This window comes from Cupressus sempervirens, chromosome 9 (genome assembly GCF_028749045.1).
Source record: "Cupressus sempervirens isolate cs-2001-9-10 chromosome 9, ASM2874904v1, whole genome shotgun sequence".
Taxonomy (NCBI): domain Eukaryota; kingdom Viridiplantae; phylum Streptophyta; class Pinopsida; order Cupressales; family Cupressaceae; genus Cupressus; species Cupressus sempervirens.
In genome coordinates this window covers 782,123,523-782,148,819 of record NC_143126.1, presented here as the reverse complement: position 1 = coordinate 782,148,819, position 25,297 = coordinate 782,123,523, and the positions used below count along the sequence as shown (strand labels likewise).

General features: G+C 35.5%; 1 protein-coding gene across 1 annotated transcript; it reads left to right on the top strand.

Annotated features, from left to right (window-relative positions):
• Window positions 1-6,066: 6,066 nt before the first annotated feature.
• Window positions 6,067-24,660, top strand: LOC149541052 (putative pectinesterase/pectinesterase inhibitor 24). Its single transcript, XM_089802041.1, has 2 exons — window positions 6,067-7,927; window positions 23,646-24,660. The coding sequence occupies exons 1-2, from the start codon at window positions 6,895-6,897 to the stop codon at window positions 24,308-24,310; spliced, it is 1,698 nt and encodes a 565-aa protein (XP_089658167.1). The 5' UTR covers window positions 6,067-6,894; the 3' UTR covers window positions 24,311-24,660.
• The last annotated feature ends 637 nt before the right edge of the window (window positions 24,661-25,297 follow it).

The following is a 25,297-nucleotide window of genomic DNA, read 5'->3' as shown; positions in this document are numbered from 1 at the left end:
AAGTTTACTTAGGTTAATGCATATTTTATTATTAGTCACCTAAGAGTATGTGTACTCTTGTGGGTTGTCATGTTGACAACACATAAGTTAGCACTCTAAATATGCACATGGTGTCTACACATAGGAGTAAGCACATTATTTGAGCACATGGTGTCTACAACATTCTAGACACCTCATCATGCTTATCCCCTTATTGTGAAGGATATGTGGTTAGTTGTCATGCTTATCTCGTAGTACATTTTAGACACATTCTAGATGCGTCTTAGAGGCCTTTATATATAGGCTCTCCTAGTGTATATGTATATGCTTCCAACATAATAGTGAGCATTCTCATATTGATCATACTCTTGGTCTACTATTGTGCTTGTGCTTGTGCTCCTTGATCTTGGGTGAATTTTTCTTTAAGAAAAATTCTTATATGGTATCAGAGCTATACCAAATTCTTACATGGTATGAGAGCTCAGGGAGATTCTCTTCACATAGTCGTTCGAGACTATTGTTTCTTTAGCAGCTCGCCCCAAATCCAGAGAATCTACAGAAATTGGGAGTGTCTAGAGCCAAAGCAGACCTCACCATTGCATATGGAATCATACATTTTTATTCTGATCATACTTTGTTGGTCCATTTTGTGCTTATGCTTGAGTTCCTTGATCTTGGGTGAAGGAAAATTCTTACATGGTATCAAAGCTATACCAAATTCTTACATAGTATCAAAGCCATATGAGCGTCATTTCATAGCCATTAGAGGCCATTCTTGCTTCACCTCTCTGAGGACACCTCGATTCACATCCTGATGAAGTACCACTCTGATACCACTGATGAAGGTACGCTCTCTGATACCACTTGATAAAGGGCCACACCACCCTAAGCTAGTCCAGATCCACACTCTCGTAGAAACCTCTGAGATCTCAACTTGTGCTCGCAAGCCACCAAGCAACCTCCTTGTTTCTAAACCGCAGTTACTAGCTCTTCTCCAACCTTATCCAAGATCCAAGCGTAAACTACCTCACATTCGACGCTCTGTCTACACTCACAACTCCACAATCCTGCTATAAACTGCCTCACATTCGACACTCTGTCCACAGACTCAGGAAAACTCACTCTTCACTTCCTCCTTCTCTTTCACACCTTGAAGCCTTCCAAGTTTTCCAAGGTTCACCTTCCACAACTTTCACCTTTCCAAGCTTTCACCTTCTTCCCGAGCTTCCACTTCTCGAGCTTCTACTCCTTGAGCTTCCACTTCTCAAGCTTCTCCTTGAGCTTGATTTAGAAATGCTCATATGCCTTGCTTAAATAGGCACTTACCACCCCATGCATGACTTATCCACAACCTTCTAGAATTCCTCCACAACCTTCTACAACTTCCATAACCTTCTACAATATCCACAACTTTCTACAATATTCATAACTTTCTAGAATTCTACCCTCACACCTCGATAAATGGAATGACAACCTTTTTTTCTTTTTTTTTCTATTATGCCACCTATGCACCTCGAAAATAGAAATCCTTTTTTTCTTTCTTTTCTCCTTTTCCCCCTCTTTTTTTTTTAATTTTAATTTCTCCTCTAATTTTCGTCACTTTCTCTCTCCTCCACAAATTTTTTTTTTTTTTCAATTTTTTTTTTCCAATAATTTTCCCATGCAAGATGCTCCTGCATCACATCCGGAGTATCCACAGCTATTGGGAGCATCTAGAGCCAAAGCAGACCTCACCATTGCACCTGTAGAGGCAATTCAATGAATTTTGACTATAAATTTGCCTACCCTAGGCCATAGTCAAAATTAAGGCAACATTTTTTTTGCAAACAGGTAACCCAAAGGCCCGATTTGCAAAATTGGTATGATTGCTTTAGATCTGTACATTTAATTTTTAGATCTGCATTATTTTCATCTGCATCTCTAAAAAAAATTGGATCTACATTATTTTTTGGAAAACTTTTGGCCATTAGGCCAGTAAGAGAGATTTTTGATAGGTGAATATTGAAGCTTTCCAGTGCAAATTGGATATTTGTGTTGGTATAAATAAGTATTTACTATTTACACTTACTTAAGTTTACTTAGGTTAATGCATATTTTATTATTAGTCACCTAGGAGTATGCGTACTCTTGTGGGTTGTCATGTTGACAACATAGAAGTTAGCACTCTAAATATGCACATGGTGTCTACACATAGGAGTAAGCACATTATTTGAGCACATGGTGTCTACAACATTCTAGACACCTCAACATGCTTATCCTCTTATTGTGGAGGATATGTGCTTAATTGTCATGCTTATCTCCTAGTACATGCTAGACACATTCTAGATGCATCTTAGAGGCCTTTATATATAGGCTCTCCTACTGTATATGCTTCCGACATAATAGTGAGCATTCTCATATTGATCATACTTTTGGTCTACTATTGTGCTTGTGCTCCTTGATCTTGGGTGAATTTTGCTCTAAGGCAAATTCTTACATAGTATCAAAGCTATACCAAATTCTTACACATATATTCTCGCTTGTTTCAACGCTTGCATTTTCTTTAGCACATCAAGCTCATAAGCAACAGGAATGAATTGTCTCTTCAATTCAGCTATCATTTGGTCTCATCTTGTGATTTTGCCCTTCCCTCTTCTTTTTCACTCTAATTGAATCTCCTGCCACTAGATCTTTGCATGACCTTTCAGTTTGGCCTTTGCAAATTCAACCCTATCTAAATCTTCAATGTATTTATACTCAAAGTATTCCTCTAATTCAATGATCAAATCAATCAATTCCTCTATGTTAAGATTTCGTGAAAATGTGGGAATCTCAAACTTAAGTCTTTTTCCAATCTTGGAAATGACCCTAAAAAGCCTTTTTGTTTCAAGGTTCAAAACCGCCTTTTCTTCAACATTTTCTTCTCTTTCACCTTCATCCTCACTTTCATTTCTTACGACAAGATTCATCCCTCTGTGCATTTATTCTTCTAATACTTTTATTTTCCTCTGGAGGGCTTTAGAACCCTTAGGTGTAACACCAAGTACTCTTCCACCACATTCTCTTCATGGAGGCATTTCCATGCTTCCATTGAAGTCCTAGGGAAAACTGTCTCATCAGTGATTTGTCTACGCATGCAACCCAAAGCACGATCCTAGTGCACACTACCTCACAATTAGTGATCTATTTACACACTTAGGAACTCCTACTCTGATACCACTTGATGAAGGGTGCCCTTCTTAATACCACAAACACATAGTAGAAACTAAGAAATAATAACAAATCATGAGAACAAAATATGGGCTTCTTATTATCATCGCAAATGTGGAATTATAACATTTTAAAATACAATATGCAAACCCACATGGACGTCTTCGTTACAATAATTTGCAAGATAGAGCTTCGAACTATCACCCAGAGTTGTCCTAGACAATCTATGTGACTTCCTTATATAGGCAATTTTACACCACATGGGAATTTTCTAGACATCAAACCCTAACCCTTGAGAACAACCAACCCTAAAATTACATATAGAGTCGGCTAAAATCAATTATGACATTTATTTTGGAAATTCTAGCTAGCACAACTTTGGAAGACCATAACATATGAATCATTGATTTAACTTGCTATTATAACCCCAATCCAGAAATCCTCAACTTCCAATCTACAATGCTTGGATAGTGCAAACCATAGTCAACCCCATTTCGAAGCTCATTCGAGTCGTCTAAGGCCTTCAAAATTGAGCTAGAAGTTTTTTACCAAAATTACTTACCAAAAATCTGCAATAACTTCATGAATACTCATGATATGGTAATGAACCTCAACTAACAGGTTGATATATACAAGATGAACCTCCACCTTTGAAATTAAGATATTTTGAGCTTGTATGCTCGATTTACTAAGTAGTAACCCTCCAGAAACAACAACTTTGCACTGAGACAACCCTTATTCAAGAAACATAAAGTAAATATTTTTTCGTAATGCAAGATTGCTCTTAGACCTAGGATGCTCTTGCATCAATTAATGAACATAAGAAGCATTGAAAATATCCAAAAAAAACTAACATTGGATGTTGATGTTAGAGAAATAACCAAACAAAATAAAACAATACAAATTTTATTGACCCCAATGGTGAAAGGTGGCCTTGCTAAGGAGCATTATCCTCACCTCCGTCAAACATGACATGGTAAACGAGCTCTCATAACTGCTCTCAATGGTTGACATCCTCCTCTCTCTCTGCTTACTCAAAATCTTGAGGTTCTCACATGCAAATGAACTCATTGTCTGCTAAATGATAATTTGACAAAGTCAATACATGCTAAATAATAATAATGCAATGCGAAAAAATAAGTTGAAGTACATAACTAGTTGAAGAAACTTGCAAAATCAATGCGGAAGTTGGTCCAAAGCAAAACAGGGAGTGGTTGCATGCCAAACACAATTGGACTAAAAAACAATCAAACATTGTAGAGTGCATGAGATAAAAAGAAATATTGGGCATCTCAATTTACAAACAGTTAGGCCCCGTTTGGTTGTTGGAATATGAGTGGAATAGGAAAACGAAATTAGAATATATTTTATATTCGTTGTTTGGTAAGCTCAATCGGAATTGGGAATAGGAAGACATATTCCAATTTTGCCCCTAAAATGAGCATATGTCTATGCCAAAAAATATCTATTATTGGAATAGGCCATTTCCATTCCCATTCCGATTTTCCATTAAAAAATATTTTAAAATTTTTTTAAAATTTTTTTTTTTTCAAAAGTTTAAAAAAAAAAAAAAAATTTGAATTTTTTTTTTAACTTTTACTTTTTGAATTTTTTTTGTTAAATTTTTTTTAATAACATTTTTTAAAATTATATCTATTTGTTTAAAAAAATGAAAATGAAAATGAATTAACTAAAAAAATAATAAATTAAAAAAAAAATTAGGAAAAATGTTTTTAAAAATACAAAACTTAACCTTATTCCTATTCTATTTTTGTACAACCAAACAATAGATTAACATATTCCCAGTCGAATTCCAAGTGCACCAAACATGATTGGAATTGCCTATTTCTATTCCCATTCCTCATTTCCATTCCCATTCCATTTTTCTATTCTAATTTTCTATTCCTATGCCAGCAACCAAACGGAGCCTTAGGGACACTGAATGGAGTCATAATGTTGAAGGCATCCCCTTAGCCAAATGTGAGATGAGTTGACATGTACTAAATGCAGTTGCATGTTGCAACATAAGGTGGCTGCGAGAAGCCATGGCACTGAGGTTGGTGGATTGGATGACGTTGTGGTTAAATGCCAAGCGACCACCTAGTCTATACGCAAGGTAATCAACTTATATTTTCCTTGTGCCACATGCACGCCTAATTGACACACTGGAAAGCCAAAATTGTATACACCTCGAACCAATCAATTCATTACATGTGGTGAATAAATAGATTCAACTTTTAATTTGGATTTGCCAACTCACCAACTACACTCGCAAAAAAAATTGGATGTGGAGCCCACGTGACCTTAAAATTAGGGTGTGTACTTTTTGACTCTTCTCCCCTAAGAAGGTAGGTTGACAAAAGATGGAGAATTCACATTCAAGTCAGCTAGACCTATATATGACGTGAAATTACATGGTGCAATTTGCGATATTACAATACAATCTTTTAATTTTATCCATTTATCTACTCTATTGTTTATTTATTTTATAATGAATGTTTAGTCATTATTTACCCATATTAGGTTGAAACCAAGAATGCCCGGACGAATCTATCATTTTCTCCAACCAAAGCTTCAAACTTGACAACGAGAATAGTTCAAGGTTAGCGACTTGATTACAACATTTACTCACATTGGAAGTCGCATGCATGTGAAATGTTTATCGGGAGTAAGAACCAGTTTTGATTTCCCAGGGCATATGACTCGTTTTCCCTGCACTTGAAATTTGTTCCCTCGTAAACATTCATTCTAGTAAGATTAGTAAGCAGTATTACCCAGAAGCCGACATACTCCATATTTTGACCGTTTGGATTCTACATACATTATTCAAATGATTATAAGTTACCTCTCCATTGGGATACGACATTGAAATAGAGATTACCAATACGTAGATTTATGAGCACAGAATTCTAACCAAGCATAGAATCCAATTTAATTGATATGAGTATACATGAATGCTGATGTAATATGTCAATGGTTATTACATCAATTAGCAACAAAATCATAATGGGAAAAACGATTATTATCTTGTTTGAGTCATTTTTGCAGCTGCATATGAGTGAGTAGCCACTCACCGGTTATGATGAGAAAGAAGACAGATCATCTAATTATGATTTTTTGGATTTGCTTTTGATTGTTCACTGTTGAATAGCTGAGCGTTAAATGCCATTGCGACAGCTGATTTGAATTCAGAATCAGAATATGACAGAAAAGAAGTGTGTACAAGAAGGCATTCAACATCCTTTCTTTTTGGGTTTGTTTTTTCTCTTTTCTTTCTGGTAGGGTCGATCAGCAAAGCCCATAACAAACAGGAATTATATGTTCAGTGTGATTTCGATTGTTTGGCATTATGATTGTTGCCAAGGTAAAAGAAATGGGTAGTTTATGTTGGGTCATGGTGAACTGATTAACAGCTTGCATAAATGGTTGATCATAGTTGAGCTTATATATAGGATTAGTGGTATGTGGGTTAGCATCATATGATTGGGCCGAGCTAAGAGAATTGCAAAGTAAACTGGTTAATAACTTTTATGGGTGTTTGATCACAGTTAAGCAAAGCTTATAGATATGATTGATGATTTGAGGGTTATTGGTTAAGAACCAGTTTGAGCAATATTGACAAGGAGGTAACAAAGTTCATCGAAGTTGTGACTTTGTATCAGATTAGAATGAAGCTTACTATGATGATGTAGGGTAAAAAGGCGAGTGATTATAATCTTTGCAAATATGAAGACTAGTGTGAACAATTATGGGAAAATTGAAAAACAAGGGCAGGATGAGATCAAGCCAAAGAGATTTGGGAAAAGACATTACATTTTTTTGGGCGTGTTGGTCTTCTTCCTTGGAATTGCCATTGCTTGTTTGGCAGTTGGATTGGGAAAAGTATTGTGGAAGCATCATGGAGCCCCTAGTGTACAATCTGGAGAAAAGGCCATAGAGTCTATCTGCAGTAATACCCTTTATCCAGACATATGTGTTCATTCACTTTCTTCTTTTCCTGGGGCTATCAATGCAAGCAACTTTAAACTAGTGGCCCTATCAATCAGAATAGGCATGGAAGGAATCAATAGTGCGATGCAGAGTGTGGAAAACTTCATTCAGGATCAAGGGGATCAAGCTGTGTCCTTGGCTCTTAATGATTGTGTAGAGCTCCTTGAGTATTCATTAGATGGGCTGGATTCATCTCTAACCAAGTTGTTGCAATCAACTTCAACTGATATTTCTGATTTGCAGACATGGTTAAGCTCATCTCTCACATACCAGACTACATGTCTTGATGGACTAGGTGATATGAAAGGGTTAGACTACATAAAAGAACAGGGAAAGAATGTGTCTAAGTTGTTGAGTAATTCTTTGGCACTGATCATGACTTTTCCAATGTTAGAAAAGGATTCTGAAAGTCCGTCCCATTCAAGACGGTTACTGTCTGATGAAGACAATTCCACCCTGCTTCCAAGATGGGTTAGGGAAACAGAGCTGAGGCTTTTGCTTGAGGAGAAATTTTTAGTCCCAGATGTTGTTGTTGCCTTAGATGAGAGTGGGAATTTCTCAAGAATTCAGGATGCAGTAGATGCGGCTCCCCAGAGTGCCAACCAGAGTTATGTGATTCATATTAAAGCTGGGGTTTATGAAGAGAATGTCATCATCTCGAAGAAAATGACCAACATTGTCTTCATTGGTGACAGTACTAAGAACACAATCATCTCTGGGAACAAGAATGTGCAAATTGGATTATCTGTTTACAGATCAGCTACTTTAGGTATGTTATTTCATGTTATTGCTCAGTTGACTGCAATTGGTGATTACTGCTAAAACATCCATTGTAGATATTCAAACCACTGGGGACTTGTAGCATTAGTGATTACATGGGAGTGCTTTCAATGTCCTCTTGACTGATTATGAGATTATGCTATTTCATTTCAAGCTCTTGAGCTACAAAGCTTAGTCGGTGTACCTGTAAGCTAGAAAATAAGTAGTCAACTACAACAAAAAGCTAATTTACGGAATCATAGGGGATAGATGATCAGATTCTATGAGAATTCAAATACTTTAAATTCAATCTTTGAGAATAATGGTTTTTTTATCTTTTGAATTGATCAACTACGATCATATCACAAATGGTTTCCACTATCCAACTGAAAAAGTTGGAATTATTATACCAGAGGGAAAGCTAGAGTTACTTCGTAACCCGACACAGCTTTCAAAATTACAGTTTGCATTACTCAATTCATTCTGTACTTGAAAACAAAAGAGACATCCTCACATATAATTACAAATATGAAGCTCATCATCAGTTTGCTGAATTACAAATATGCCCAAGGAAGAAGCTTTGACTATAACAGGAATGATAGTGATGCAGATAACCTCTTTTCATGCAAGCTCAATATTCCGCTGTCACTGATAATGGATATAAAGTGAACAACAAAAAACACAGCATAGCAGCTAATGCAAATACAGAATACTCCAAGTATTGTTTGCTCTGTAACTTCTTAACTGGCAGTCGAGCAATAAATAAATAGATTATAGAAAAAGCAGCAGAAAACAAATCCTTTTTATTTCTGAACTTGATTCCAACAAAAAACTCACCTCCAAAATGACTATCCCAGCCCAGTCCCCAAAACTCTCTTTCATCCCAGCATTACGCTTTCTCTAGTAGACAAAAATGCTATCTTAGGGAGAGAAAAACTACTAAATGCTAAAAATATATGAGCATCAAAAATATGATGAAAGAGAAATTTTAATCATCATCAACATTTGGTTACATCATTCCCCTTCTAGTTAGAAATTTTGAACATCCTAGTTCAAAGAACACAAGAATCTGATTGTCATGGCTTCTGCTTCCACCATTGTAGGCACTTTTCCAAATTTGCTTCCAGCTTCAAGTTGGGTTATGTATCATGCTTCTCTGCCAAATTGTCTTCTTTCTATTTTTCCAGCTGCTTGTGGCCCTAAGCCCATCTCTAGTGGTCTTGGCTGGACAAGGATTATTTTTGTACCAGATTTTCAGATGGTGGTGACTTTGTTGAATGAGTGGTAGTTAAATGATGTTAGTTGGCACTTAGCTGCGGTGATTAAACATTTTTTTTGGTTGTTTGGCTCATTGGAATGTGTTACCTTTAGTCACATTACTAGAGAATGGAATAGAGCTGTAGATTGTTTGGCCAAATAGGCCTCTCATCATGTGCAGGCCTGGCATATAGTTGATAGGGGGCAATTATCTCCAGAGATGTCCCATTTATTGGGTCACTAAATGGAAACTGACAGGGTTGCGTAATGACCTTTCCTCTATTGGGTGTGTGGCCCTCTTGCATTGCATCTCTCTCTGATTGAATAAGTTTTTACCCCTCTTTTAGTTTAACTACAGAAATAATTAAAACATAGAATTAAATTAAGTGAATACAAAATTATTACAGGTAATTCTTCCTTCTCTATATTATACCATTCAGGCATGCTTTCCAATCGTGCATTGCAGTGTATATTTTTTACATGGCTTGGACCTATCTCTAGTAGTCTTCCTACACCATAAAAGAGTATAGCTCTTCTCATTACTTTCCTAACCTTCTATTGCATCTATCCATAAACAATTAATGATAGTATCAAGGAAATAAAGTTTCTCATATGTGATTCATCCTTATTTTATATTATACCGTTCGAGCATGCTACCCAATTTTCCCTTGCAATTATATATCTTTTTCATGGCTACTTGCCCTATCACAGATTATCTGGAGTCCATTTTCCTCATCGTCTATTTATGCTGTCATGTCAACTTTTAGCATACTCACAATATCATGCTCTTCACATTCATTTTTCACAATGTCATCCTTTAGATCTGTCTTTGTCATGGTTTCATCTTGAATGCAAATTTCTTCTGCATTATTCATTTTAATCTTCAACCTCTTCTACTCTTCTAACGTGATCATCCATACTTTCCCCCTAATTTGAGCAACACAAATCAACACCTTCATCCCATTCATCTATTTTCTCTGTAATGTCCCTATTGCTTTGCAAAATCAATTGCAAGAGACTTCTTTCCTTTAGGTCTCAAATATCACTATGAATTTGATCTATGATACCACTTTGAATTATGCCATTGGCACAATATATATGCATATATAATAATATTATGAAATTTGCAATTGACACGATATATATGTACATATAATTATTAATATTATGTGTGTGTGTGTGTCTATATATATAATGATCACAGCTATCTCTGATTGACAATTAGGTATATGCCAGATGATCTGATCTATATATCTGCGCTTAGTGCATTTCACAAAGATAAGATTAGCTTTTGCTATATCTGAGATGACTGAATAAATTATGCAAGGGATGATCTTGATGTTTAATATGATTTTAGCCTTCTCTGATTTGACAATGGAGATGCTAAATTAAATTCCTACTGCCTATAGTGATAAATTGCTAGTTCTGATTTCAGTCCTCAAATATGTGCAAGATGATAATATTGCTTTTAGTGATATGTTGCTGATTTGAATGTGTAGATACATTCTTGCAACACTGATAATGGTGCTGTCTCTGATATTCTCTTTCAAACTATACAACCAAAATAGGCCAAAAAGACTTACACTCAATGAGTAGATCCAATGATAGATAAGAGATTAAAAAGGTTGTGAATGAAAATTTGAGGGAGAAAGATTGATTTCCCTGTTATATCTTGCAAATCAATAGGATAGGTTACTACCAAGCGACATGTCTGAGGTCTCTTAACTTTGCATCATTGCTTAATATGTAAATCTCCTTGTGATTGCTGTTATTAATAATCTAACTCGGGCCTCTTCATAACACAACTCCATCAGTATCAAACAAATGATATTGATTGTCATAATGGCTGTCCATTATTTCTTAATTGCTGTCAACTTCAGGCATAACAATTATCAATTATCCTTGTGTTGTCACAAATCATCAATTAGCCAATTCATATTCTTGATTATTGCTGACAATATAATTAAGTGGTTTCAAACCTCGGGTCACTGCTTTAGCTTTAATTGATGCTAACTATATAGCTGCTATTGTCCTTACTTATCTTTAATCTTAATCGGCTTCCTCAAATGATCAATTAGATTACTTGCATCATTGACATCTGACATTATAGTTAAGATGAGTGCAATCTTAATTGATGTCAATTACTTTCACTGATTATGCCTTAGTCAATCTGGTTGATTCATATTTTCTATTGCTATCGTGTCGATGCTTATGGTTTACTCGCTAACAGTTTGATGCTTGATTATAGTTCAAATTGCTGTCCTTTATCATTTCTCGATCCTTTGCCACCCCAAATACTAATCAGTGGTCTGCAGTTGATATTTTTGAATCATTATACATTAGTCTTCAACCACTATCCATTATATTGGTTTCATGTATGGTCGATCTGTCAATATATCGATATTCATGTTGACTATCAATCTTCTATAATTTTCTGTGTAGTTTATCTTTAAGTAGGATTGAGATGTAATGGTGATTTCTTAACATGCTCTCTCCATCAGATGTTTGTGACTGATTTCCCTAATGATAATTACAGGATACATGACTAAGCTCTCTGCTATTCTCATATCGGCAATTGTACTTAAGGGATGCTTATGATGTCTTGGATACGGTAATCATGTCATCTCCTTGATGAAGGTGCCGATGATTGTATTGATCACTTGTATTTTCCTCATATAAGATTGAAAATGACTTAATCCAATGAAGATGCTCTCCTTACCCAGTTTAATGAACATGTTGCTTACTATCGTTATTTGGAATGATAATCATTGCCTTGATGGTGTTGATGGGGACATCATTCATCTTAGATTCTGACTTGTCCTTATATTTCCTACTCTTATATGAGAAAACCATCTTATTCATAAGACTTCACGATTTTCCAGATACTTACTATTCCGTCTATCAACTTGCTATGTACTTTTACTTCTAACTATTTGTAGGTGCTCGAGGTCTACCACTCCTCAACCAGAAAAATATTTTATCACTATTATGGTATTAGTGCAAGGATGGGGACATCATATTTTCACTCTCTCAAACTTTTTATAAATTATGTTTAATGGCCTTCCAACCACTAGTAATTCTGCCATAACCAAAAGAGAGTTTATCTTTCCCTATTCAAATAATTCTATTTCTTGACTAATCCTAGACTCTATAGCCCTCCTCCTTGAGAACTGCTCCTTCTCACATGGTGAGTGTTTATTCCCACAAGCATTTTCCACAACCAGCATATGCCTTTTGTTTCAGCTCTCCCGTTCTTTATGATCTCATTATTACTTGCCTCACTTTGCTCCAACATTCACCATAATTTTGAAACTTCCTTTTCCTACCTTCTTTTTTGTTCTACCTTTGCCTGTCCTCTTTCTTCTTCCAATTTGGTTATCTTCTTTTTCACATTATAAAACTACTACACCCTTGCATCCATAGCCATACTCTCAGCTCTCCTCTAAGTCATTAAAAACTCTTCACAGGAATACTCCACTCCCAGCATCTATGAAGTCTCCAAAACAATTCTAATACAAACAACCTCTATTGCTACAAGTCCAATAGTCTGCTCTCACTTATAATGGATATAAAATAAATTACAAAAACTAAGGCCTAGCAATTAATGCAAATGCTTAGAGTGTAATTTACCCTATATTTTGTTAACTCACAAAGGATAAAGAAACAAACGCACCATGCAGAAATGGCAGCAGTAGGAAAAAAAATCTCTTTATTTTTTAACTTGAATAGAAAAGAAAATTCACCTCCAAGTTGGCTATCCCATTGTAGTCCCCAAAACGTTTTCTATCATCCCAGAAACACAATCGCTTAAACAAAAAAAAAACTACTACTGTACCCAGGAAAAACTACTGAATACTCGCAACAACAGTTATTGTTAGCATGAATGTTGAAGTATTCCAAAAGGGGAGTTTGTTAGCATGTTTGGAGAGATGATTGAGTGGTTGGCACTTGGATTGATTGCTTATGTGTTGCATTCACGACTTGGTTTGTCATTGATGTCAACATATATGTATTCTGGTTATAATAGTCAAAGTTGTTGAGGCAGATTTGTTCAGCAAGGACAGAGTATGAAATTTATGTTATGTGGGCTTAGAGTCATGTTCATGGATATGTCTAGATACTATAGCTATGTGCGTGAAAATTATGTGAAGGACTGCACGAGTTTAGTTGAATATGTGGAGACTGGTCACAGGGCAGTATGCAGGAAAATTGTTTACTGGTAAATCAATTTTATTTGTTAAGCGAGATAGAGGTCAGTTGAACGTGCTTGGGTTGTGGTTGAAGACATGTTCGTGATGAGGAGGTCGAGGTAGCATAATCTAGAACTCACTTAGTGAAGGCCAATGAAGGATAACGTGTGATTTATTCACTAGCAGCTAATTTTTTAGGTATATTGTTTTTGGGATGTGTAAATGTAATGCAACATGTATTGTAATATCTTAATAATTCCTTATATTATTCATTGTGCATTGAAAAAGCCTCAAGCTGACTCAATTAGTTATTAGGACAAGGTATAAAGGAAAAAATGTTTTCCTTGGTTTTAAGTATGGTTATGAATTGTCCTTGTAATTGATGTATTGATGTTGAGGATGCAAATTTGATGAGATCAGAGCAGAAGATGATGATGAGAATGAATTGAGAACTTCAAAGGAACTGTATTGTCAAAGAAGTTGTTGTATTGGTCAATTCACCCTTGAATATGTTATCTTAGATCTGTTTTGTGGAACAGTTCTAAAGCAATTTGGAAAATGGATTCAGTTGACTTCCTATCAACTCCTTAACAGGGTTGAAATCTTCTAGCAGGGATTCAAAGTCTCCTAAAAGAGACTCACATGTATTCATTGTCTGTAATCGGCTCCTAACAGGGTCACATCCTTTTGCAAGGAATTTTTTATATGAGTACATCATCTTATGGGCATCATTTCCACTGGGGTTTTCCCTTTGATCAAGGGTTTCCCTAGTTAACAAATCTTGTTTTATTGTACATGTTTCTTATATGTTGGTTATTGGAATTGAATTTGGTAAGATTAATACAGAGATTGTTTAAGCACACATTTGATTCACCCCCCTCCTCTGTTGTGTTGGTGGACTTTACTTTCTAATAGTTACAAACTCACAAATTGTAGTCTCAACAAAATCTCTTAAAAATATTTGAGAAAAAATAACTGACGGAAAGAGGGAGTCTAGCAGCATTAATGGTCAGTTACATCAAATAGGAATAGAATCAACTTGATGTTGATAGACCTATCCTATGCATGCAACCACTAAATGGGATATCAAGATAGTGAGATGGTGGTCAAAAAATATACTCAAAACCAGAATTTTGTAATGTCCCAAAGAAGAATATGACTTGTACGACAACACACAACATTTTCCCCTTCACTTCCTTCCAACCCCTATACATTAATTACACTCCAACCTCTCGTATGACAGCTTTCCTCTCCAACTTGATGAATAGAAAGACCCTTATTGCATAGGGCACTTCCCTCTTTCTTCTATGGAAAAGACAGATAGGCTTGCACACCATTGATACCACTCTGTAATATACCTAACACATCCCTATGACTCTTGTACTCTCATCCACATGGAAAAGTAATGCCCATACATCAAAGAATGGGAAGATGAAGAGTCACAAGATAGATCCTTAAGGGTCCGTTTGGTTCGTGGAATTTTAAAAACGAGGATTTCTACAAGCCTTGGTTTAGCCAAATCAAGGTTTTGCAAATCTTAATTCCGATTTTTAGGATTTTACTTAGAACCATTTGTTTCACTCGGAAGATACATGTGAAGACACATTTTTATGCGTAAGCTCGGAGTTGAAGGCAAATTTCAAAAAGTGTTCCAATCTATGCTTTTTACACTCCTTAAAAAACATAACCAGGTTTTGATTTTCAATTCCTACTTGCTAGTAGGAAGTTGGAAAACTTGGTTTTGAGGCAAAATTGGAAGTCCAGTATGCTAATTCCACTTTGCCAATTTTGAAACAAACGCAAAAAATCTCAAATCCGGATTCTGAAAAAGCCAATTCTTGTCATCTTCTAGGAACTAAACGGACCCCAAAAGAAGAATGACAAGTTCATTTCTCATTTTGGGATGCTTGGATGTTTGATTGGATTTCAGTTTTCTCTTGGGAAAACTTGGGAGCATTCAGCTTTCATTTTCAGAATTTGAGGATGGAACCTTCAAGTTCATTGGTGGATTGGATGCAAACACGGTTCATCAATTGTAGTAAATTCAAAATGGAGTTCACATATAGATTTATAGGTTCTTTTTTAGTGTTTACCAATCTGACTGTAGTTGTTGTTTTTAAGACTGGATTTTATGAAATCATTGTATTGCTGGTTTTACAATATGAATATAATGACAATTCTAAGACTGTTTATATGAGTATTTGCTGGGTTTAAATCTGAAAACTGCTGGATGCAAATTTTGTTTTAAAGCTCTGTATTTAATTTGTGAAATTTTGGAAAGATATCCGGCTGAGGATATTACACATACCGATACGTCATTTCCTTCTACTCTTGTGTAGAAACACTACACCTATATAGGAAGTATGAAATCTTTGTTGTGTTACTTCTGGGCAGATTTTGTGATAATTTTTGCATCAATGTTTCGGATCACACTTTGTGATCCATCATCAGGATGAAAGAGCTCAAGGATGAAGTCACCCCTTCGCACGAAACAATCATCCCTCTCCACATTGTACAATAATTTCATCTGTACCTGTATAACAATTCATTCTTGCCACTCGTATGGCTGTTTTTTCCCATGCACCATCCTATTCCACACTAGTACATCAATGGTGCTTCAAATGAATCTCGTACGACCATTTGAACAAATCAATCTCCACACTGTGTAGTAGCTGCTTCTTACCTATATGGTGACTTCAAGTAACAGTTCCACCAAAGGGATGAGATTCACACAAATAGATAAAACTCAAAAAACATATCACTAACAGAGCACACGCCACCAAGTGGAATGAATCTCCAAGAAGAGAACTTGCATTTTCAAATTATAAAAATATATTCAAGTTCCATCAAATTCGTCTTCAACTAAAGACTTCACAAATTTGAATTGACAGATAGAACGGGAGAGGAGTGACTTCCACTGAAACTACAATCACTAGACTAGGGAGGATCTTGCACATCCAAAATGGCACACCAGAACATAATTCCAACTAGATTCACAATACACAAGAAATATTAAACTCCATGATGATTTCCTACAATACAAACCACTTCCTTATAAAGAGTTCCAAGAAGTTTCCAGAAAGGTTACAAATAGACTGACATATTTTATTAGTTTTATTTAACAATTTAATTAATTATTAAAGGGGTCTCTAAGATATTATTTAAATTTGGGAATGCTTAATTAATCAATTTAACTAAGGCATTTAAATATTTTGGGGACATTGCAAGTTTCCTATGAAGGAAATATAGACTCCAAAATGGTACAGTCATGATAAGTCCTACAAACAGCCGTCTGAAGAGAGAATGGTGCCTCATGCTTAGTATCACAAAGATCTTGTAGAGATGGTGGGAAAATCTAATAATCCATTTCCTCAACGACTTTAGGAGTGAAAGCGGCAAGCTTAATTTTATAGGAGTGAAAGTGGAAGTATTACTGAGATGGTGTGTGGTACTGTGTGAGGTTCAATCAATAACAGTAACACGCTTGTCATCTACTACATGGGTTGAAATATCTTCTAGCATATCTGTCAAGCAGTTCTCAGCAACTGCCTCAAATCAGGTTTCTGCGTAGTAATTACTGGATTTACTTCATCCATCCATCAAATAAATATGAAAAGTTCAAAGAAAAATGATACAATATAAATTAAACTAATGTTTTTTTGTTGCTAGAATAAAGTGAATCAATCAAAAGCTTAGTTCACAAGGACACTAACCTAAATGTAAAAATTGGTCTGTGTATGTCAAAACAGCAATCAAGAAACTTGGAATTAAAATCTAAAGATGTAGAATGTCTCCACCAAGTAATCTGAAATTCAGTAATAGCCACAATGTGTATCTTGGCTGGAAGGAGAGGACATCTACTGCTAAGTAGATAACCCAAATTTTGAAAACAAGCATAAAATTGAAAATCCGAATAATAAGATGGGAATCTCAAATTTGAAAAAACGTAGAAAATTTTATTTGTGGAAAGGGCATGTTGAACATACCACAAGACTGAGAAGCTTGGGGGGATGGGAAGGGTGAGGTTGGGGGTGAATCAGCTTTGAACATAAACTTAAAACTTTTTCAAGCTTAAAGCCATATTAATTAACTTTAACCAACTTAACACCAAAGAAAAATAAAGTAATGACAACATATACATGAACACCAGATTTTTTATGTGGAAAGTCCAATGTGGGAAAAACACTGTAAGGATTAACAAACACTGTATGAACAACTGAATACAATCATATTTTAGGCTCGTGCAAGTGACTTGTAGAATATTTGACTAGTAGGCTAAGGCACACAACCTTACTGAGAGATGGAAGTGACTTGTGAGTTGAGACGCGCAATCTTCGGACAACATACAAAAAGGATTTGCAGGTTGAAACTCACTGGTTTGGGGCAAGATACACAAATGACTTGTATGCTAAATCTCACTACTTCAATACAAGATATGAATCTGTACAATTCTACTAAAAGGACTCATTGTCTTCCAACAGGCGTAGGATTGACATGAATTGAAATGAAGTTTGAAAAAAATCTGTAAGCATGAAATTGTCCTTGAAACACTATCTCAAACGACCAACTTCATGACAAACAACACACATATACACAGTCTCAAACTCTGTCAAACTAAATGATATGACCATGAAAGCACATCACAAACTAATCTTCACACTTCTCTTCAACACATACACTTCTACATGATTCTCACACAATCCACACTTCAACACACCGAAACAATTATATATATATATATATATATATATATATATATATATATATATATATATATATATATATATATATATATATATATATATATATATATCCGCTTCGTCATCAAAGCACTCGATTAGATTGGCCAAGAATAGAATGAATATAATTGAAATCAAGTTGACCATCAAAAACATTATCCAATGCAAATAACTCAATGTGTATCTTCACATGAAATGGTAAAACCCACAACAATATCTTAACTCAACTTCCAAAACAAGTTCGGACTAAAAGAATATGATCCAAACAAGAAAACCAATTGAGTCGGCTAGAGACCAACATGAACAACAATGTTGAGAAACAAAACATCACGAATTCTCTTGTGGGTCATATCAACTCCTAAAAACAGAACTGGAATACTGCACAAGCATTTTAAACATCCTCCAAATAGCACAACCAAGACAACACTGTAGAGAAATGCAAAGCATTCTCTAGACTAGATCTACCTCACTGTCAGCAAACTAAAACTACCTTGTCAATTGTGATCTAGAGGACCTGCAAACATAATAGTGCAAAATTTAAAAAACACATTTATTATATCTAGATCCACATGATCATATCATCAAATGAAGAGTATTCTCCTAAACAAATTTCAAATACTCTTTTCTACATATTCCATCTCCTGATACTATAACATTCTAGAAACAACACATACAACACCAAAGTGTTGGCATGTGTTTGCCAGTTATATCAAATGGTGAGGTTGGTTGTCAAAAACATTTTGTAGCGAGCAACATGTGATAAGGTTTTTGTTGACAAGGAAGAAGTTATAGTGAGTTTGAGATATGAAATTGTTGTGTGATAGCAGCATTCGTTTCAAGATTGGAAAGTCAAGGTTTAGTTATTATGACTTTATTACTTATTGGAATAGTTGCATAGAAAGCAGTTGCATGTGAAAATGTCCAAGGTATTATAGGGCAATAGCTCCTGAAAAGGGTGTCTTCTCTTCATTGAGGATGAAAACTAAGTCAAGATTACAAAAATATATCACTTGCGTATAAGTTCAATTAAGAGCAAAGTGCACTTGTGTCAATGATATGTTTCATTGATGTTTTGATGTTGAGAAGGTAGTTAGGATTTGATGACTGAGTTTTTGCAAAGTGTCTTTAGATCCTATCTTCTGGGCAACAGGAACCAATAATAGGAACTTCAAGAAATACATTAAATGGTAGAACAACAAATGATGATATTATTAACAATTTAAATGACATCTAAGCTCATGTCTAATGTCAATGTTTAATCTTTCAGAGGTGAAGACTTGAAGATCTAAAATCAGGTTTTGAAGTATTAATGGCTATTTCTTGTGAAATGAATTTGATGGGTTGTCGCTAGGTCTATTATGTGTGTAACTGATTCTGCTAATTGATGTTGAAATAATGGATTTAATGATTTCTATAAAGATCCTTGTTCGATGAAAAGTTGATGTAAGGGATCAAAAGGCAGAAGCTTTCTATCTTTTCAGCAGTTAATGAAGATCAAAGCAGAATATTAAAGTATTGTTAAGTATAGCAAATGAAACAAGATTGATTAGTGAGTTGTATTAAAAATAGAGTAGCCATTTGCATTATGTTTTCAATTTCTTCAATATTTGTGTAAATGGAATATATTGACTCCTATTGAGTTGGTGCTCTATTTGCCAGGGAGGCATACTTGCTAGACCGTAATCTGTGAGATTCATGGCCAGTGAGTCTTAATAGCAATCATTTTCATAGTGGTTTTTTACCCTATCCGAGGGGTTTTTCATTTAAAAACTTGTGTCATGTGATCTGCATATATGGTTCTTATGTTCTATGGATTGATATATGCCTCAATGCCATTGTTTTATTTTGTATAGACTAAGATATTGTTGGCAGCGGGCAAGCGTCCCTCGCAGGGTTCGTGACATAGCTTAACCACCTCCTATGGTTCTATAAGGCTATTGGTTGTGTCGGGCATTAATAGGTCGATCTTTTGGTGCAATGACAACCTTGGCCTTTCTAACAATTGGTATTAGAGTTTGGTCACAAGTTCGAATCCTGCAAGCCACAACGAGTGACACTAGGAGGGGGATTGTTGGCAGTGGGCCAGCATCCCTCACAGGGTTTGTGACATGGCTTAACCTCCTCCTGTGGTTCTATAAGACTATTGGTTGTATCGGGCATTAATAGGTCATTCTTTTGGTGCAACAGCAACCCTGGCCTTTCTAACAAATATGTCTTAGGGCCATTGGTTTTAAGTGTTATTTGTTAAATAAATTGAATTTTATAGACCATTGATTCCCCCTCCCCTTAACACCCCACCCTCAGTGGTTTGGATCATTCTATCACAGAGACCATAGGAATATCTAAACATATATTTACAGACCACCATTGATGTCAATGACAACACAAGCTCATATTGCTAACCATTGTCATGCTCTAATTTAAATCAGTAAAACTTTTTGGCTGAATGCTTTTCTCTCTTTCTTTTTTTCTAATGGATAAGAGCAATATATCAGTACCAAAGTAAAATGTACAACTAATCCTCAAGAAATAAGCAGTGTGGAATCATGTCCCAAAAATCATCTAAACCAGCCTAATTAGGAAAAAAAGCATCACATATTAATGTCAACCCAAGAAAAAGGAAGCACATACAAAACCACAACCTCAAATAGGAGATATCCACAAAACCACAACAGTAAGAAGGAAGTCCCCATTGTCAAGGTTCCCCTACCCCTCTGCATGTAGGGCTTTTCCTTTGTACACAAATTCCCAACTATTAAGAGAGGTGTCTTCTATTTCATCTCTCCTAGTGTTGTTGATCTAATTGCTAGCAATCTAGCACACCTAATTGAGCACTTTATTGTAGGGAGATAAATGCTAAATGAGAAGTTTTCCCTAATCACCGAAGGGACCAACCCATACTTTCAAGAGGATGAAAAAGATTGTTAGTCTAGTGACAAATATTCCATCACAGTGACTACATGGAGTTTAATCTAAAGGCTATCCAACCAAAGGCAAAGCGAAGCCTCTTCATCAATTACAAGAGTCGCATCGAGAAAAGATTAAGCGAGCATGTTGTTGCTATTCATAGTACATTTTGTGTGAGCGGCTAAGAAGGACGACACTCTAATAACTATGTAGGGAGGGATCGTTTGTCTTATGATCCATAAGGGTTTGAAGATGTTGAACTTCAAGGGCTACTTTATTGGCTTGGATTTGTATTAACATTTTAACAATAGAGATCACTAGCAATTGGCATGAGTAGTAAAACTGGAATCAACATCAAAATTCTTGAATATAGAAAATTTTCTATCTTTTCATATGCAAAAGGGACTTCTAGTCTAGAAGTATGTCAGAGTTCAGATAAGTCAATTGGAGACATGGCTCCATCACCTTACAACATACCATGTCATGTGAAAGGCTCAAACTGAAGCTATAATTCCATTGTTAAGGATTCTACATACTTGAGCACAAAAACAAAAAGATGGAGCATCCCCATTTTCCTTCACAATGGGCAAATGGAATTTTAAAATCCTAAATGAAGACAAGTTCCTATACGAAAACCTTGGTAACAAATACCATGCAAAATGCTCAATGTTGGGCTTTGTTGGTGCTTTCCAAATTGTTTGAAAGCATATGTCCCATATGAAAGAGGGAGCCTGTAAGTAGCAGCAAGAGTTAAGCTTTTGAATCATAGGAAGGTGTGGCAATAACCAGAAATATAATTGCATAAAGGAGTATAAACATACAACTTCCAACCCTTCCAATAGGATGTATAGATATTTTATACAAGTGGCATTGCCTCAAGCATCACTTGAAAAGCATCCTTGTCTGCAAAACAAAGATGAACATGGACTTAGAAATATATAGATGCCAATCTTCTCTTCTATAGAACTGATTGCATTCAGGGGATCTCTACAAGTGTCTTATCTATAAACAAGATGGTATGAGATTACCATATCAACAATTGGTTGATGAACAGGCTAGTGCAAAAATCATCACCTTTCCATTGTAATCAAGGCTTAACAAACTTCCCAAGCTTTCCAAGTTATTTTTGGTAACAAGAATTCGATCGATATCAGAACTAGAGAGATCACGACTCACAAGGGTAGAAGCCAAGATATTGCATAGCTTAAGGTCCTATTTTATAACCTCTGTTAACAGAAATGAGATTAGAGGAGGCCATTTTACGAAATGACGTCATTGTTTTTTGGTGCAACGGCAACCCTGGCCTTTCTAACTATTGGTATCAGAGCTTGGTCATAGGTTCGAATCCTACAAGCCACAGTGAGTGACGCTGGGAGGGGCATTGTTGGCAGTGGGTCAGCGTCTCTCGCAGGGTTCATGACATGGCTTAACCGCCTCTTGTGGTTCTATAAGACTATTGGTTGTATCAGGCATTAACAGGTCGATCTTTTGGTGCAACAACATCAATGACAACACAAGCTCATATTGCTAACTTTTTAAATCAGTAAAGCTTATGTTGTTGCACAAACACAAACAACAAACAGACCACGCTGTCAGGATAACAACAGTAAACCAGCAAAGCAGCATAGAATGGACAGGATAGAATGCCCAATAATAAGAGAAGAATCAGCAAGTCAAAGTGGGTTGATGCCTAATTGTTTCAGGGAATTTTGAATCCTATCCATAACATCATTTCTGAGGGACCTCTCATTATGCCTCTTGGCCTAAACCATCATTAGTGTATTCTTAAGAGAGATTGAAAGCCCTGATTTTATTCCATGCTTAGTTTCATTTTCAGGCAAAGACGTGTATCCAATTTGTGGGTTTCTCTTATAGTTTTGATGATTTTTTATTTATTTATCCTTTCATGATACAAGTTCATTTTACTGTTTGAAGAGTCTTTCCTTGTTTTCCTTGCCCACTCTCTCGGACTCCTTATTCTGTTCATTACACATACTACATCACTAGAATAGTTTCGTCTAGTATGTTAATGAACGTTCTCATAATGTTAATTAATTATCATAAACAAACACTCATCGATGACTTTTACTCTTGAATTTTTTGTTTTGCTTAAAATTCAGATACATCATAGTCCTTACCCTTGGATTCTGCTAAGACTCAGCAAGATGAAAGTTTCCTCTTCCTCTGTAGAAAATTGCAACTATTAAGTTTTATGCTTTGAATTGGCAAGTCTCTAAACTTTGCCAGGCTTGGTAAGATTTGAAGATCAGATTGATTTCAGTTTGACTTCATTTAATCCCTGCTTGAGGTAATGTGTCATGACCATGGCAGACTCAGATTGATAGAGATTATATTAATCTACATAAAGTATTCGGTAAGCTCTAGCTTGTGAGAACAGGTCCCAGGTTCAAATAGTGACAAAAATCTTTATGTGATGGTTATCCTTAAACCAGAATGCCTAGCCCTGTATCCGATTCACTTGATCATTTTTCTTATTTCCTTATGAAAAATTAATAACCCTTGTTTGGGTTTTTTGTCATTCAATGATTATAGTCAAGCACTCTTAAAAATATTGGCTTGTCCCTTTGTAAGATTATTCGCCATAGAACTGACAAAAACCAGTTTAATGCTGAAGCTGTTGATGGCAATGGATTCATTGCTCGAGATTTGAGTATAGAAAACACATCAGGCCCAAAGAAAATGCAAGCTGTAGCTCTTCGAGTAAGTGCAGACCAAACAGCCTTCTACAACTGCACTGTCAAGGGATATCAGGGAACTCTTTATTCCCACACTTTTCGTCAATTCTACAAGGAATGTACTGTATTTGGCACCGTGGAGTTCATCTTTGGAAATTCAGCTGCAATTTTTCAGAATTGCAATCTTGTGGCCTTGAAGCCTCTTCCGGGTCAAAACAACACGTGTACCGCACAAATCAAATCTGATCCCAATCAGAACACAGGATTTTCATTTCAGAAATGCAAGGTTGATGGAAATACTGGGGACTTTTCTACTTACTTGGGGACACCATTAAAGCAATACTCTTCCACAGTTTTCATCCATTCACATATGTCCAAAGTTGTACATCCGGCTGGATGGCTTACACCCAGTAAAGACCTGCCCCTGGATAAAGTGTTCATGGGAGAGTTTCATAATGAAGGTCCTGGAAGCGAAGTTGCAGAAAGAGTGAATTGGTCTAAACAACTTTCAGAAAAACAAGCAAGTTCATTCAATGCTGATGAATTTATATCTGCATCTAAATGGCTTCCACTAACCCATATCAAGTTTGATGAAATGCCATGATTAAAAGATTCATATTCCATCATTTGTGCTCTAAAAGGATCTTGCCTTCATGTAATATTATCAGAGAAGATGCAGTAATAAGAACGTATCATGTTGATGCCTTTGGCAATATTTTGTTGATAATACATATGTCAAAATGTAAAATATTTAAAATAGTCTGAATTGGAATAATCTTAGAGCTGCACAAATACAATAGCAGTTCCAAGGTGAAGAGAACAGACAAATTTTTCAGGGATAGATAAATCTCAGAGTTGTGTTTTTTGTTGTGTAGTTTGAAGAATTACAAAGTGATGTTCTATGGTACTTGTATTTGTACATCCAGTGAGGAATTCAATTTGGCTTTCTAGGAAGGAAGAGTATGTATGATGAAAATGCATTTCTATTGTTTATTGCATATAGGCTGTTCTCCAAAATTTATAACTAATTGCTAAAATGAAACATTCACAAGATTTGTCTTCTTTACGTCACCATAGATCCAAAAACAGATGAATTGAAAACCATGCACATATATAGAGTGTACATGCAGAAATTTTTAGTATAAGTAATGTTATTTCTTTTATATGTACTCCACAATAGGTTCCTTTGCAGTCTTTTTTATTTTAAGATAATACAATTGTTATAATCATCTGTTGAAGTAAAGCAATCAAGTGTGTGCTTTCAATAACTATAAATTATTGAAAGATGATTATAACAAATGTCTTGATTTATAGAAGCATATTATATAAAATAGCTTATTATTATTTAGTATATTTACATGAACAAACATAGTTATATTAAAATTCAGTGTAGAATGTTATTTGTAAATTTGAAAAGAAAATCACTGTACCGAAATAACTATTAATATTACAAATTGCACAGATCGCATGTTTGAAATCATTTTGGTATGTTAATTTTTCCTGTTGTAAAACAATTCAAATTAAAATAGTATATGAGGCCAAACTTTTATACATACATATTTTTCTGATTAGATGGGCAAAGTTTTTGGAA

Coding starts and splice junctions, on each gene's coding strand:
- LOC149541052 (XM_089802041.1), top strand. CDS start 6,895: ATGAAGACTAGTGTGAACAATTATGGGAAAATTGAAAAACAAGGGCAG. Junction 7,928..23,645: donor TTACAGATCAGCTACTTTAG/GTATGTTATTTC, acceptor TTAATGCTGAAG/CTGTTGATGGCAATGGATTC.